This window comes from Dothidotthia symphoricarpi, assembly GCF_010015815.1.
Source record: "Dothidotthia symphoricarpi CBS 119687 unplaced genomic scaffold P153scaffold_8, whole genome shotgun sequence".
NCBI classification, from domain to species: Eukaryota; Fungi; Ascomycota; class Dothideomycetes; order Pleosporales; family Dothidotthiaceae; genus Dothidotthia; species Dothidotthia symphoricarpi.
Window position 1 is genome coordinate 678,113 of NW_022985015.1, and position 15,665 is coordinate 693,777.

The following is a 15,665-nucleotide window of genomic DNA, read 5'->3' on the forward strand; positions in this document are numbered from 1 at the left end:
ACACTGCTCTCTACTCAAGAAAGCGTGACATACTCCATGACAACGGAGGTCACAACCCTCGTCCTAACATCGTGAGTCGTAGGCAAGGGTGCCACTGCAGAAACGGCGGAACCCAGCGACGTCCGCAGTGTAGACGAAGCGGAGGGCGAAACAATGACAGTACCAGACGTCGTCTGATTGCCCCGCCCTACCGGACTCCCACTCGCAACCGACGAAGCAACGGCGCCCGTCTGCGCAGACGGCCACGGCGTAACAACAGCCGTGGTCTCCTCCCCCTTCGCCATCCCCTCCGTCCCATTCCGCCACTCAAACGCCCCCGAACTCGCATTCCAGCGCCCCGCCGCTCCAGCAGCAGGCGTAGTCAGATTCCCGCCCCCACCCCCCATCCCCCCATAAACCGGCGGATTCCCCCCAATATCAGCATGATACTCGACCTCGCCATGCCAAACGGGGACTTCCGTATCCCGCTCCGGAACACTAACCGGCACATTGAACACAGTCACATTAAGCCCCCGAGGCGGACTATGCCGCGGTATCTCGCTGAAATCCAGCGCCTGGATGCGCCATGTGAAGTGCGCTTTGAGGTACGCCTGCACGTGTTCTTTGTCGAGGCTTTTGAGTTCGCCGGATGCGTGTTTCTGCGCGAGTTTTTCTGAGAGCGCGATGGTGCCTGTTACGAGGATATCGGAGGCCATGCGCGGCGAGGACATGGAAGCTAGTTGGCCGATGTAGGTATCGTCTGTGGGCCAGTTTTTGGGGTCGGCGGAGGGGGCGCCGAGGAAAGCGCGCACGGAGTAGGAGATTTGGATGTCGGTTGGCATTGTGACTTCGCAGAGCCAGGCTGTTGCTTCTGCGGTGGTGTTGCTGGTTGTGGTGTTTTCGTTGTTGCCGGGGAGGAGGAGTGTGGTGTTTGTGCTGTTTAGACCTTGGACTGATGGCTTGTAGAGGGTGTTGAGCGTTGAGGTGAATGTTTCGTTGGTGGGGTGCGTCATCAGTTCGGGGTAGGTGTAGCCGAAGGAAGTCCAGTTTCGGGATGTGGTTGAGGTCCACATGTCGCCGAGAGCGTTCATGTGGAAGGGCGCGAGGGGTGATGCTGGGCCCTGGATACTGCCTTTGAGCGTGGCGAACGTTCCCTTGACTTGCTCGGCATCTTCGACCCATGTATCTGGGTAGCGGTATTGATACAAAGCAACGATGCGGTCCATGTTGCTGCAGATAATCAGTCTGGTTATCATCTAGAGTAGGGTGATCTGTACGCACCAGTGATGAAACCAGAAAATGGGATCGAAAGCAGACACCTCAACGATACCCATGTGGCCCAGTCCGAACGCGTTATGGACACCGTCGTGAAGCGTCTCGAAGTTGCCAATGGTTCCACCGTTAGCTTTGTTGCTCACTTGATTGAAAGGCTGGTAGGTGGTGAGTAGTTTGTAGAGTATATCTCTATTGTTCGGCTGTTGTGCATTGATACGCTTCGCAGACTCGCGATTGCGGCTGGTAGCGTTAGCCGCAAAGCCATCGAGCGGGTTTCGCCGAGTGTAGTTCCAGTCTTTGTACTCGAATTCGCTCTATTGGGGAGTCAGTCGGACACGCTTCATTGACAAACATGGTGCTAAGCATAGGAAAAGCCATCGTGTCGATGTACATACCAATGGCGCGAAGTCGTCGTACTTCAGAGGGTGGAAATCGTAGCGGTAAAGAGGGTTAGCGATGTCGCTCGTAGTCCCGTTAGGAAACGTGACTGTCGCCATAGGTCGTCGAAGACAAGATGGCATAGAGCCTTCCTCCTTGTTCGGGGGGTCTACAGCCCAATCCCAATAAGGTAGTCGGATCTTATCGGCAATCAACATGGCCTTGTCTCTGGCCTCGCCCACTGCGTACTCCTTCGCAATCTCTACAGCCCGATCATGGAGAACTTGCTCGAACAGAGCAAGGTAGGGCCTGTGCCAAGAGCCAAACATGTTGCTCACATGGGGACAATACCCCATCATCTCCTGGCCCTTCAAGCCCGTTGCATTGTCCCATTTTCCAAAGGGAACGCCGTGAATTCCTGATTATGTTAGTTACTAACATGAATTAAGCACTTGCAACATACCCGCGACCTGGTAGTAAGACAATTTTGCATCCTGGTCTGCAGCCTGAAAACGAGCGAAAGCCTGCAGAAACATGTTCCACAACTCGGCGTCTTTCTCGAGCTCTCGAAGCTCCTGTCGAGGGTGAACGCCGGTGCCCTGCACCCCGACAACGCTGAAATAACTGTCGTCCACATTGGCTACCCCACACGACGGACCAGTGGTAGAATTGGACGCAGCATGAGCGCCCGCAAAGAACGAAAGGGAGATCGCGAGTCCAGAAACAGAAAGAACGAAAGACTTCATCGTGACCGGACGGTAAAGAATGGAATTGGATCAGCCAAGAAGCGAAGGTGAGAACGTAGCACAAGAAAAAGAATGTATGTCACTAGGACTGAGAGAAAAGACAGGAAGGACCGGATCCGCGATGATGCCGTCCAAACGGGAGAACGGCAGGTTATATAAAATAACGTGTGAGATGAAATGGATATGCAAAAGGTCGTTGCCCCGCTTCTTGCGTCTGACGTGCCGTGGGCATTTCATGCAAGACGGTATGAGCCTCGATCTGACAGGCTGTAACTGTTAGAAGTTGCAGTAATTGCTTTTACCATCCTTGGGTCTTGATGATACGCGAAACATGTTTGGTTTCATCCCATACAGCGCTGCCGAGAATGGGGAAACGGAACAAGTGACCTATCAGCATATGACGCTCAGGAAGAGAACGTAATACCGCGAGAACGTGGTATTCACAGAGAACAAGATGTGCGCGATGTGACATTGTATGGGTGTTTGATAATTGGATAAGCTGATAGTTGAGACACCCAACATCGAACACATCTCAGTCTGGTTGCGATTGATGAGACAACCCACTTCCGGGAAGAATCCCAAGTCCTAGCACAGCCTCACTCGCAACAAATTTGCAGAGACAGTGGAGTGAGTAACAGCCTTGCAGTTCCGAATAGCGGATTGGCAGGGCTGATGCACGGGCCATTGGTGTTTTGGTATGATCGTTGCAAGCATCAGTCTCTACCTGCCACTAGGCTTTCCGAGTTGCCGAGATCTCTGATCATACGGGCGAGCGGGCGTTGTATATGTCAGCGTGACTCGATCTATACACAAATGCCAGGGTTGCATAAAAGGTCAATGGATCTCCTAGTGAGTATCGAGCCTTGGAACAACTCGCCATTGATGAAGCGGTTGTTTGTATAGTTAAATACGGCCTGAAATCTCCGACCAGCAGTGGAAACAAGCAGATCCCACTCCCAGTCACTGGTAAGTCTCAAAGCCCTTCCATAGTATCCGGAGGCAAAGAATCATCATAAAGCGGTGTTCCACCCAACCGCTTCGCCGACCCATCTCTCTTCGCCAAACTCCCCTTCCTCTTCCTCACACCAGCACTATCCGCAGCAACATGCGCCCTCGCCCACCTCTTAACCCGCACAAACGTCTCCACAACCGCTGCTGGGAGGCCACCGAGTTGCGCAACAGCCACCCCGCTACTACTCGCCAGCACATCGATATTCGTCCGCGCGCGAGTGATAGCAGGGTTGAGAGACTGTCCGTACACGGCATCGCGGAAAGACGTGAGAGCTATATTGCGCAGGAGGAGGATGTCGCCGACTCTAGCACGCTCCAAAGTTTGGAGTAGAAGGGACTGTGCATTGGCCTGTTCGTTGTTCGACTCGCGGGGTGGACGGAGCCAGAAGGATACTTTGAAGTTGGACGCGGTGTCGTCGGCTACTGTGATCTCCCATAGGTTCATGTTGTATGCGCCTTTGCGGACGAAGACTTCTCGTCGCTCTGGCGTCGTCATTAGCGCGCAGAGGAGATTCGGCGTGGGCGTCTGCGGGTAGATGGATCGGATGTGCTGGGCGCTGGGTAGGGATGCTAATGCCGTCACGCTCATTGTAGGGGAGACTTGTAGGAGAATGGCGTGCTCGTTGAGCGTTGAGGGACTGTCGGGCTCGGATGTAGTAGTGCCGAAAGAGGTTGTGAGGAACGAGGACGAGGAGATTGTGTTGTCATCTTGAGCAATTTGGGATGACACGAGGTTGCTATGGAAAGTGAGGGAGTGCTCGAGATAGCCATCAACTTCTGTCTCGTCTTCCAAGAACGTGGCTGTCGTGTCGTCGGGAATACTAGTGTTGAATTCTGGCAGAATGGAAGACTGCCCAATGTTAGGGATTGAGAAGGAGAGGGTTATATCAGCTTGGCTGTTTCCTGGGAGATAGGGCTGTGACCACCCAGTGTGCAGACGCGTGTTTTTGGCTGCGAGATGGCGCCATTTCAACTCCTCCGCCGCATGTTCTCCGTTTGATGCGGCTTGTCGGGCCGTGGCGTGGAACGCCTTACATCTATCGACGCTCAGGAGAGAACCCTCGCTGAAGTCAAGGTGCTCGCACAGGGGTGCACCGTTCAACAGCTTCAGCCTCATTGCTAGCGAGATTAACGCGTCTACCTACTGGTTGTAGAATATTCACATGTACTCTTGCGGACGTGGAGGGAAGGGAGCTCGGAGAAGGAGATAGGATAAGACGACAAGTCCGAATCACCGGCCCAAACAATCGGTCTTCTACCGCCGCAGCTCGGGGCAACGAGCATGAGTGAGCACAAACCCGCATGAAGCAAAGCCTATAAATCGCAGTCCTAAAGTCCGAGTCCAACTCACGCGCGGTTTAGTAACATCTCCCCATACCTAGTCTACATACGCAGCGCTTCGTCATCGCCGCCCACATCCCGCTTCTTGGCAATCTAATCAGATACAAAGATAACCCTCGCTCCACCACCCATGACGCGTGCAAAGTCCCCCCCAAGACCTCTAAACGCGTACAGAATGACAGCCATCCTGCGCAACCTGTCGTACAAGCTCACGTCGCTGGGCTCGACGTCCGAAGTCCCGACGCTGAAGAGCAATGGCGAATTCTCCACGGCCAGCAAGACGGAGCAACTATTTCCCTCGACCGATGCGGCGACCGATGGCGACGATTGCTTGCACGACTGCGCGACGTGCACGGTGAAATACCCGCGGAAATTCGAAATCGATGAGACGGAGGAGCTGTACGGGCACGTGAGCGGGTGGAGCACGCATTTGATTGTCGCGACGGGCAAGACGGATTGGGTGCGCGATGTTGCGGATGAGAAAGGGAGTATTATGGAGGCTGTGGATAAGGGGACTGTGAAGCCTAGTAATGGGGTGAGTGAGACTTTTGCTTGGACTCTACTATAACCAAATATCAAGCAGAAAGCTAACAACCTCATGTAGAAACTCATGCTCTCCGCCTCAGACATGCCCGTCCCAGAGCACTCGGACACCAGCTCCACAGTCCTGCTCCTGCCGTCCTGGCAGTTCATCGACAACGTCACGCCCGCAAACACACCAGACCTCATAACCCGCTTCGTCAGCGCCAGCCCGACAAACGCACAGCCACTGCACACCCCAGCTCCCCCACCGGAAGAGTCTTTACCCGCGCCGACCATCCCCGCCACGCCCACGCCCCAACTGACCGCCCGCCCATGTCCGCACAAGTACCTGATCCTGATGTGCAGCCAGAAGACGCGCGACGCGCGTTGCGGCCAGTCTGCGCCGCTCCTGCGCCGCGAGTTCGAGCGCCACCTGCGGCCGCTGGGCCTGTATCGCGACCTGCACGACGAGCGGCCCGGCGGCGTGGGCATCTACTTCATCAGCCATGTCGGGGGGCACAAGTTCTCTGCAAACGTCATGATCTACCGGCACTCGTCTGTCGTTGAGCATCCCAAGGAGGCGAACGGGCATGCAAACGGCGTGCAGGAGCTGCTGGATGAGCTGAAGATCGAGGACCACAAGGGCGGCGAGGTGGTGCTGGATGTGGATAAGGAGGAGGTGGATAAGGATGGTGAGGCGGCGCAGTGTATATGGCTTGCGCGCGTGCGGCCCGAGGACTGCGAGAATATCATTCGATACACCGTGTTGCAGGGTAAGGTGGTCAAGCCTGACAGGCAGCTACGCGGCGGATTTGACAGGAGTAAGCAGATAGCGAGCTGGTAGTACGTATGTGCGTCGATGTAAATGAGTATCTAGAGTCAATTAAGCGACACCACCCACCTTGCATCCATCCCAGGTTGCTCCATTTCCCCTGACCAGACCAAACTAAATCAAATCAAATCCCCACCAGACCAACTCAACTTACACAACAACACTGCCCCCCTCGTGCTCCTTTCCACCCTTTCCACCACCCTCCTCGCTACTCCCCTCCCCCTCCCCCTCACCTTCCTCATCACTCGAATCGTCAATCCCCTCAAACATCCTCGCAAACCGCTGATGCCCCTCCCTCTCCTCCTGCTCCTGCGTCTTCTCCTCTTCCGTCTCGTCCCCCGCCTCCAGATTCGATTCAAGCTGCGCCTTGCGCTGGGCGAGACGGAGAGCAAACTGGCGGCGCGCGCGCGAAGGTTGCGCCTGAGTAGCGGACGGTGGGGTAATTATACTCTATAGCTGGATGGTTAGCATGGTACCATGGGGCTGATTGGGTGATTTGAATGATTTGGGGGGGGAAGTAAGAAAAAGCAAAAACGCGTCACCAATGAAAAATACAGGAATGAATCAAATCAGATAGAAGGGTTTTGAATGGGGGGAAAGGGGGGAGGGAGAAACGCCTCCCACGACGCATATTACTACAAAGGCCTTTCCATACACCCCGCAACCACCCGTTCAAAGTCGAGGGCCGGGGGTGTACGTACAAAAAATACTCGACACGTGCCATGTCGTCATAACTCATGTAAACAATACTTCGACCGAGATAGAAACGGCGAAAGGAGAAATAAAACGCACCAAGCGCCGAAACGACATCGTGTTGGTGGGTTCTTGGTCGGGAGGATATCGGGAGGAGGCATCACCGGTAGTCCATATCAACATCGTCAAATGAGAGTTCACCCACTTGTTCGGCATCGTCGACTGGCGTCTGCCGTGTTTCTCGATCGCCATCGCCGTCATCCATGTCCTCGTCTTCTTCGTCACTCGAGTTAGTAAAGCCACTAAGCAAGGAGCCACCGCTGAAGGTGTACCCACCACCTCCAGTATCATCCTGATTGGCGAGCTCCATGCTATCGAGGCCCACGTTGCCGCCGTTGCTGCCGCTTGTCAAGCCGCCGCTGCCGCTTTCTCCGCCAAAATTCGATGCTGCGTTTACTGCATTGAGTACCGCCTGTCGTGGGCCGACGCTCATGTCGGGTCGAACCCCACCAAGAATCGCGTTGTCGCGCTCACGCGTCTCGGACAGAATGTTTTCGACATAGTGTATCCATTGCTCGCTCTGCACCTTGTCGAGCACACTCCGTGAAAGAATCTCTTCTGGGTGTCGTTCCGTAAACTTCAGCACCTCTTCCGAGATAAGGGTAAGGTGACCCATGTACCCCAACCGCATGTGGGTTTCTTGCTGAGCCTTGTCACTCGCCTGCTGTCCTTCTATGATCCGCTCCGTGATCCGTCCTGTCTCGAAGAGATCGATCGCTAGATTGCGGTTGTAGCCTCGGTCCATGTGGCCATTAAACACTTGCTGGACAACATCGTACACGACGTTATGAAGGAAGTTGTTCCAAGGGAAACGAAAGAAGAAGTCCTAGATTTGTAAGTGGAGTGTCAATGTATTGGACGGAGGATGCGACTTACAAGTATTGTTGGGACGACCTTGTTGTGCACAAACGTCATCTTCAGATAATCACCAACCACAGGAGCTCCGTCGACATCTACTTCAAACCCTGCGTGGCCACCCGTGTCCGAGCTACCGAAAACCACAGAGCGTACGCTGGCGGTCTCGTCAATGGGTGTGGCCTCTAATGGATCAAATTCTGGGGCCGCCGTAAACCGCGAAGTATCGAGCTTGGCAGGTTCAGTGTTGCTATCACGGTTCTTACCCGCGAAAAGCGGTGCAGGCCTGTCGTCTACATGTGGTGATAGCTGTTCCGATGTATCTGAGCTGCCAGGTGCTGCAGTCTGGGCCAGCTGTTGGGTCAGTAGTGATGGAAGTGTTTTGGTCTCGGACTCGGGCTTCGCAGTTTCTGATGATTCTTGAAGGTCGTTCATCAAAGTGTCGTTGTCCAGATCAATATCACCGACCTTGGCAGACAGACCTGCCGACGTGGGTGATTCAGCATTGTCATCTGTTTTGCTTGTAATTGACGTAGCAGCGACAGGTGAGGCCGTATCTTTCGGTGGGGTGAGAGGCTCGTCAACGAGTTTGTCTTCGTCGTCGCCAGTCTTCTCGAATGGCGACTCTTTTGATGCAGTCTTGGGCGAGCGTTCCAATGGCTCGCCAATCTGGTCTTTTTCAACGGTGTTCTCCTCTGAAGCCTCGACCGGAACTTCGGGTGCAGTGACCTTTTCAAAGTCGTCTTCCGCGCTGTTCTGTACCTGGAGTGGCTTGATCTCTTCAGGCGAGTCCTCAGAGGGAGCGCGAGCGTGGTGGAAGCCTTGGCTGTCCACACTAGTCGAGAAGTCGCCGAGATTGGCTCCAGAAGTGAGCGTGCCCTCCGCCTTCAGCCGTTCGCGTTCGCTATCCCGCCTCCTCACTTCAGCTTCACTTCCTCGTTCATTGAGCAGAGCCATGTTACTGCAGTGTAACAACTCCGCCATCAATTCGCAAGTTTTGAATCGATCGAATCCGAGGGGTTCAATCTTCTCGCCAAACGCAGTCTTCAACTCCCGCTTCCTTGTCCTGGTACTGCCGTCGAGATTGGTGACGACTTGGCTTGGGCTGTGGACCAGTTCCATGAAATCTGGGATGTGAAGCGCAAACTGGCGCAGCAGCGTTCCCAAGTAGATGGGATCCGAGTTCTTCGGCACAGGCCCAATCTGATTCTCCAAATCGTAATCAGAATTGTTCTTTCTTATAACCTCGATTATGATCCCAACCCCAACAGTCAAAGGATTGCCACCACGCAACATAAACTCGATCAACTGCTTAAGACATGATTCGGACACAAGTTGGCGTGTCAACTCGTTGGGTCCTATCACGGATTGGTCCTGGGTGGTGGCGTTGGCAGATATGGTAATGATAGCCTTGAGGAAGTCGCCGGCCGACGTTTGTGTGGATGTGGACTGGTCTGGCGCAAGGAAGGAAATCAGACGTGGGATGAGATTTTGTTGTTGTAACCACTATGTTGCAGTCAGTATTTTGTCATTTGCGCGACGAGAAGGTGACTCACGTCGACGATGCCTTGTCCGCCCTCGCTCTTCTCAAGGCTGATGATCTTCAAGAGAAGGTCCATGATGACGGGGCAGTCAACGTGCTGCAGCATGTCTGTGACGACGCCGTCGAGAGATTTGAAGAAGTCCAACATCTCCTCCATCTTGCGGTCCAGCAGCGACTCATTGACTTTGGTAAAGTACCCAGCCTGAACAGGATCGAGGGGGGCGGACTGCTTGATGTAGCTCCAGAACTGGCGCAGCGTCTCCTGATTCTCGAGTACCGCCTCCGATATCGACCAGACCTCAGATGCGAGGATCTCACACGACACATAGGCGTACTTCATACGCTGTCGCTCTTCCTTGCTTTCCTCAGAGTCGCCCGAGTCGGACTTGGCCGCAGACACCGAACGCGCCCTCACCTTGCCGAAGAAGCTGGCGCCGGTGCGGTGCGAGCTTCCAGCCTCGATCGCGCCTTCCCCAGCCGCCTCATCGTCGAGCGATGCGGACGGCTTCACGGCGATGACATAGCGCAGCAGACGTTTCAAGACCTTCTCGTCGCGTAGGTACTCGATAAGCTTCGAATTCTGCTGCTTGAGCTCTTGTATGAGATCCGACTCGTCCAGCAGCTCCTCGACTGTGACGTCAGGCTTGTCGAGGATGCTGTCCAGCGACGACAGCTGCGCATAGCCTCCGAAGCGCCAAAACATGGTGGGATGGGTTTGGGGGGCTCACTCTGCGACTAGCAGAGCGGGGCACAGGGACGGGTGGGCGGGCTCATGCGTCTGGATCCTGTCGTGACCAACGCTCATGAGAGAGAGCTGATATTGCGAGGGTGACGTCGTTGGAATGTCTGCGCCGTGGGTTGTTATGTTAGCGAATGTGATGGGGGACAGGGAGGGCGCGTGGTGGAGCAGATAGCTTGGGCAGCAGATGGTGGAACAGGCAGGTCCCGTACCTTTGTCCCTTGCGGGGAACACAGCGAAGAGCAATGGCGAGTGGGCGAGTCGAATGCAGGACACTCCATGCACTGGGACGGTCGTGAACGGTAGTTACAAATACAAACGTCAGAAATGTGCGTGTGGTAGCATGCGTGGTCTTGGGCGAGTGCATGCTATCTGTGTCGCACGTGATATGACGAGTCGGAGCGTGCTCCATGGTCGCGACTGCCTGCGGTTCTCCCCACCACCTCGCTCCTCCCACAAGAAGGATTCCCCCACTTCTCTAGCCGCCCTCTCTCCAACAGTCCCTCAAAGCAGGAATCACACAACGCCACCATGAATCGCCTCTTCGGGGCAAAGAGCTCGGCGCCTAAGCCCACACTCAACAGCGCCATCTCCAACGTGAGCGCTCCACAACCCCAGCCCCCAACGCCACTGACCCTTTCTAGGTCGACACACGGATAGAAAGCCTCGATGTCAAGCTCGCCAAGCTCAACGCAGAGCTCTCAGCCTACCAGCAAAAGCTCGCCAAGATGCGCGACGGCCCAGGCAAGACGGCCATCAAGCAGAAGGCCCTCAAAGTCCTACAGCAGCGCAAGATGTACGAGGGGCAGCGCGACCAGCTCCAGTCCCAGTCCTGGAATATGGAGCAGGCCGGCATGATGCAGGACAACCTCAAAAACACAATGACCACCATCGACGCTATGAAGACGACGACCAAGGAGCTGCGCAAACAGTACGGAAAGGTCAACATCGATAAGATCGAGAAGCTGCAGGACGAAATGGCCGATCTCATGGATATGGGAAACGATATCCAAGACGCGATAAGTCGCAGCTACGATGTGCCGGAGGATGTGGACGAACTAGAGCTTGATGCTGAGCTCGAGGCGTTGGGTGACGAGGTCGACTTTGAGGGTATCGGAGAGTCATCGGGCATGCCCAACTTCATGATGGATGAGGCAGCGCCCCCGCAGTTCATCGACGAGCCGCCACAATCCAACAAGGTCAAGGAAGCCGCGGGATGAAGAGCCACCTCTGTCGCACATATACCCCTGGCGCCGCGATGGATGTGCACGTATGAAGGGCATTTGCATCACGCTCATGGCTCATATCACGATGCGAGCACGAGTGTTCCAACGCGTCGAGCCGCAGACATTCGATATGCCAATTCCCACGATCGTTGCGCTAGCAGAAACCGTCTCCATTTGTGAGGAACACTGGTACGGGAGGATGCGAGTGGAGATGGTTTGGTCACAGCAGAATCTAAGCACTGAACAGGAGGAGATATGTTCTGCCGCCTACGTTCCTAGTCTGAGTCAGGTAGTATAGCGAGACATGAGTCGTCTGTGTAGCCTATATGTATTCTGAACAGACAGATCCGCGTATAGAATGTAGTCACTGTTGTACATCTCCCTGAGGGATATATATTTTGCACGCAAAACACAATTCGTATGCTCCTAGCCCGACTCCATAGCGATGAAGGCCTTCAGCCGAGACGCACAGCTACGCACCGATGCTCACATCCATCCTATGTATCAGGGTAACAAAATCCCAGCCTTTTTCCGCCAACAATCAAACTACAACGTCAAGAAAGGCCAGCATAAGCGCAACTCAATTAGACTTGCGAAGGATAGTGGTGGTAGTGTTGTCTCTAGAGATAGGTCTCTGTTATTTGGTACACATCTTGCTTGCACAGTTGGCGCGCAATGTCTATGTTGCAGGCGTTTAAGGCCTGCCTGAAACAGGACTCAGTTATTGACGCGCGGTTAATAGGCTGACATGGCTTGGCTTCATTCTTATCTTAGCTGAGCTTTACAAACTACACCAGATTAGAATCCCACAAGCGATCAGGCTGTATCATTGAGTTAAGAGCGCGTTTCAATTCAGTTTTGACGGCGCTTACATGGTGTTGGACTTTTGAACGAGATTCGCCTTGGATTCAGGACAACATTTGCAGCAGGAACAACCAATGGCCTCTTACGCATTATCAATCGCAGTTTTTGGAGACGGAGAAGATCCCAACCATCGTTCTCATTGGGGATTTTTGACCTTCATGCCAGGGAGCTCAGTTGGCAATCTGCTCCAGGTACAACTACTGTCCCTAAGAGGATTAGTATACCAATACGAGTATCTAACTGGACAACCGTTGGATAGCCAAAGTTGCGAAGGCAGAGTGCTCTTGGGGTACATTGATACGTCGAAGTATCACCAGGTCGTTAAGATTATATCAGAGGAACCAGCACCTAGGAACAATAGGGTAAGGGTTAGTACATTGGTGACTATTCACAAGCTAACAAATTTGTAGGATCGATGTCAGGATTGGATATTAGAGTGTGTGATAGGGCTTGAGGCTGAGGAACTGCTTCCTCCAGGAACCTCTGATTGGATTCAAGATATCATCGGAAAGCCGTCCAAGGACGTTGCAACAGCAGTAGGAGCGAGATGGACTCCAAACAGGAGATAAGCAGCTTAAGAGTTGTAATGTGGCTAAACTCGATGCGTATTCAAATTCCACTATAACGTACAAGCTCTCGCTCAAGATCTGCGAGCAACTTATAAGATTTGTGTGAGATCTCAGGTATTATGCGGTCGACCATAGCCGACCACACCGGGTTTCTCGCCCGGGATTTTGCCTCGAAGAACTCCCGTTCAGGTATACTGAAGCCCGAAACGCCCAAATCAATAATTGCGACGACATTGAGTTGATGGTCCACTAGGATGTTGTCTGGGGTCAGATCACCGTGACAGAACACAGCCGGTCCATTGCCGAGTTCTCGGATCCTGCTGATGAGCTGCTCATCGTGCTCGTTACATTCTCCGACAGGTCTGGAGTTTCCAAGGGCTTCAATCAGCCCACTGCAATACTCTTCTCGGGATCTGTACGGGCCGTATTCTCGCGTCGGCTTCCCTATGGCAGGTACGTGTTGGAAGAACACGTCACGGCAAGGCTGATACCCTATAGATCCGTAGAAATCTCCCTGGAGCTCACTCCACATGTTGACGAACTTGCTCAACTGTTGGACTACTGACTCTGTTTGACGTTCGTCTAATATGTGCAAGACGTCATAAAGTGGTAGTCCCTGGATTCTGGACATGAAAATGTAGCCCTGGCCTTGTCTTTCATAAGCACCGAAAACCTCTGGTACGGAAATTTGTGTTGGTGAGGCAAGGAAGCGCAGCGCATCCGCTTCCGAGACTTTTACGTTAGGCCCTGTCTTGAGTATCCTGTCGGAGTCTTGCAGGTGCCATATTGATGTGTCGATCTTATCTGGAGCGATGTTTTTTGCGTTTGCCATATCAACGATGGTGGTCAGGTCCGTGTCGAGGATGACTGTCGTTTCATGGTTTTGAGCAGCACTGGAAGAGCTTTGAGCGTAGTGTTTGGTCAGCACGAGAACTTGATTGGTATGATAAGATGCAAACTTACGACAGAGAAGGAGGTAGAGGCGGAGGCGGAGGTGGGGGCGGAGGAACACAGAGGCGTTTACTATTGGTAGTAGCTAACAACATAGTACATTGATTAGACTTTCATGCTCTAGAGCTGAAGTCTGATTACTGCTTATGCTTTCCTACCGCATAAATTGGGCTCTCTCGGAAACCGCTATTGGGGGCCTCAGGCGCTAGAGTCTAACGGGGAAATCTGAATGCCGCGTTTTAGTGTTACAGTGCTGTTATCGAGCGTGAGAAAAGAACTGAATTACGTGCTGTTGTACGATCTTGTAAGGAGGGAGCCGAGCTCACTGATGTTAAAATGCCAAGCGAATAATTATTTTACAGCAACGGACTGCTTTTCAGCCTCTAAGCAACTACACGACAAGGGTCATAGTTACATCATCGATGAATAAATCGTACATCTCAGCATTCCCATCAGGCAGACTGCATGCTCCGTCGATGAGCAAGGTCTGCTGTGCAGGATCTCCCGCAGAAATATCGACGACTGCAGAAATAGACGTATAAGAAGTGCCCGGAGGGACATACTCGCGAATGGCTCGTTCGCCAAGGTAGATACTTATAGAGCAAAATCCATCGGTAGTCTGTTTCGCAAAGACTTCGAGGTTGTACGAAGCACCAGGCACGACGGTCACAGTCTGGCTCACATATACGTCGTACCCACCATTTGGCTGGCCTCGACCACGGATGGAATATGATCCTGTATGCGGATTGCTCTGGACGCGACCAGAGGCACCGGCATCAATGATATAAAGACGTTCCACAGTCCAGTCGGTAGGGTCTGATCCGTCCCCGAGTTCGAAGCTCGGGTTTACCACAATTTGAACTGGAGATATGACGGTTGGCGTCGAGCTTGGTTGCATTGAGACGACAGAAGGGACCGTTTCGGCTACACTCGTCGATATGATATCAACTGAAGTCTGGCTCGAAACAGTGGTTGCGATAGAGGAGATAAGTGAGGGTGACCCAGAAGCTAACGAGGATGTGACAGAACCAAGGACCAATGTGGATGACGCGGATGATGAAACAGCAATGGACGAGCTTGTTGATGAACCAACTTGAGTTGAAACTGAAGAGCTGACGTGGGTTGAGGAAGATACTGGAATTATTGATCTTGACGCGGAGGAGGATTGTACCGATGGTGAGGCGCTGGAAGAACGCACTGACGATGTGCTGGATGATCGCGCCGACGATGTGCTGGATGATCGCGCCGACGATGTGCTGGATGATCGCGCCGACGATGTGCTGGACGATCGCGCCGACGATGTGCTGGATGAACGCACCGACGATGTGCTGGACGATCGGGCAATGGCAGTAGATGAGGTGCGTGTGCTAGATGGAGGAATGGACGAAGACCGAGTGTTAGGGATTGTCGAAGTACGAAGAGTCGAAGAAGGTATTGTTGAATATACACCAGAACCAGAGCAAGTACCGAAGTTGGGTTGACAACCAGTCCCACAGTAGCCTACTCAAGGTTTAGCATGTTACGTTCTAAACTTGCTTGTCTCACCAGAGTTCTTAGGACTGACCTGAGGCACTACCGCACCAGCCATATCTGGTACGCGCGTTAGAATACAGCACGTAGAGCAAGCTCGTATCTCCTAAGCTTACTGGGAACAGCAGTCTCCATATGATGAGCCTTTGCATACGCGATTGCCAAATTCGGAACCACAGCGGCCATTCGTGCTCACTTTCTGAGCAGAAACAGCTACAAAGGCGGTAACCGCCCAGATCAGAACTGTCCGCATAACCCTGGTTCTTCAGTGGACTAGGGTACTGCGAGAACGTATACAGACAAATATAAAGGACCTCGTTTGACAGGTTAGAACAGAACGATTGACAAAAAATGGCGGCACGTCTGAGGTTGGACTGATGTTGCGTACAGCGTTAACGCGGTTATGTAGTGTATGCTTTGCGGCTATCTTAGCTACTGTGGCCCCCAGAAGTTTAAACCATTCGCCACTTTCGCTTACAGTGCATCTCTACACTAACGGTACGTGGCGAATGGCTTAAACTTCTGGGGGGACCACAGTACCTATTGCGACC

At 53.3% G+C, this 15,665-nt stretch overlaps 8 protein-coding genes across 8 annotated transcripts; 3 read left to right on the plus strand and 5 right to left on the minus strand.

Annotated features, from left to right (window-relative positions):
- Nucleotides 1-14: 14 nt before the first annotated feature.
- On the minus strand, nucleotides 15-2,378 carry P153DRAFT_384666 (Di-copper centre-containing protein; the record flags this gene model as incomplete). Its single annotated transcript, XM_033670367.1, has 4 exons — nucleotides 15-1,209; nucleotides 1,261-1,568; nucleotides 1,650-2,050; nucleotides 2,096-2,378. The coding sequence occupies 4 exons, from the start codon at nucleotides 2,376-2,378 to the stop codon at nucleotides 15-17; spliced, it is 2,187 nt and encodes a 728-aa protein (XP_033524779.1).
- Nucleotides 2,379-3,351: 973 nt separating this feature from the next.
- Nucleotides 3,352-4,506, minus strand: P153DRAFT_375154 (uncharacterized protein; the record flags this gene model as incomplete). The annotated part of the gene is made up of 1 exon (XM_033669565.1): nucleotides 3,352-4,506. One exon carries the CDS (start codon nucleotides 4,504-4,506, stop codon nucleotides 3,352-3,354), a length of 1,155 nt encoding a protein of 384 aa, XP_033524780.1.
- Nucleotides 4,507-5,333: 827 nt separating this feature from the next.
- Nucleotides 5,334-6,313, plus strand: P153DRAFT_365991 (uncharacterized protein). Its single transcript, XM_033667946.1, has one exon. The coding sequence runs from the start codon at nucleotides 5,359-5,361 to the stop codon at nucleotides 6,094-6,096; it is 738 nt and encodes a 245-aa protein (XP_033524781.1). The 5' UTR covers nucleotides 5,334-5,358; the 3' UTR covers nucleotides 6,097-6,313.
- A 624-nt stretch (nucleotides 6,314-6,937) lies between these two features.
- Nucleotides 6,938-9,938, minus strand: P153DRAFT_288430 (Sit4-associated protein-like protein; the record flags this gene model as incomplete). The annotated part of the gene is made up of 3 exons (XM_033663595.1): nucleotides 6,938-7,663; nucleotides 7,714-9,198; nucleotides 9,249-9,938. 3 exons carry the CDS (start codon nucleotides 9,936-9,938, stop codon nucleotides 6,938-6,940), a joined length of 2,901 nt encoding a protein of 966 aa, XP_033524782.1.
- A 567-nt stretch (nucleotides 9,939-10,505) lies between these two features.
- Nucleotides 10,506-11,194, plus strand: P153DRAFT_356172 (charged multivesicular body protein-like protein 5; the record flags this gene model as incomplete). Its single annotated transcript, XM_033666628.1, has 2 exons — nucleotides 10,506-10,571; nucleotides 10,619-11,194. 2 exons carry the CDS (start codon nucleotides 10,506-10,508, stop codon nucleotides 11,192-11,194), a joined length of 642 nt encoding a protein of 213 aa, XP_033524783.1.
- Nucleotides 11,195-11,993: 799 nt separating this feature from the next.
- On the plus strand, nucleotides 11,994-12,734 carry P153DRAFT_365994 (uncharacterized protein). Its single transcript, XM_033667947.1, has 2 exons — nucleotides 11,994-12,426; nucleotides 12,475-12,734. Exons 1-2 carry the CDS (start codon nucleotides 12,139-12,141, stop codon nucleotides 12,631-12,633), a joined length of 447 nt encoding a protein of 148 aa, XP_033524784.1. The 5' UTR covers nucleotides 11,994-12,138; the 3' UTR covers nucleotides 12,634-12,734.
- P153DRAFT_430616 (uncharacterized protein) lies at nucleotides 12,674-13,679 on the minus strand (the record flags this gene model as incomplete). Its single annotated transcript, XM_033672846.1, has 2 exons — nucleotides 12,674-13,526; nucleotides 13,597-13,679. The coding sequence occupies 2 exons, from the start codon at nucleotides 13,677-13,679 to the stop codon at nucleotides 12,674-12,676; spliced, it is 936 nt and encodes a 311-aa protein (XP_033524785.1).
- A 296-nt stretch (nucleotides 13,680-13,975) lies between these two features.
- P153DRAFT_430617 (uncharacterized protein) lies at nucleotides 13,976-15,172 on the minus strand (the record flags this gene model as incomplete). Its single annotated transcript, XM_033672847.1, has 2 exons — nucleotides 13,976-15,084; nucleotides 15,130-15,172. 2 exons carry the CDS (start codon nucleotides 15,170-15,172, stop codon nucleotides 13,976-13,978), a joined length of 1,152 nt encoding a protein of 383 aa, XP_033524786.1.
- Between the last annotated feature and the right edge of the window lie 493 nt (nucleotides 15,173-15,665).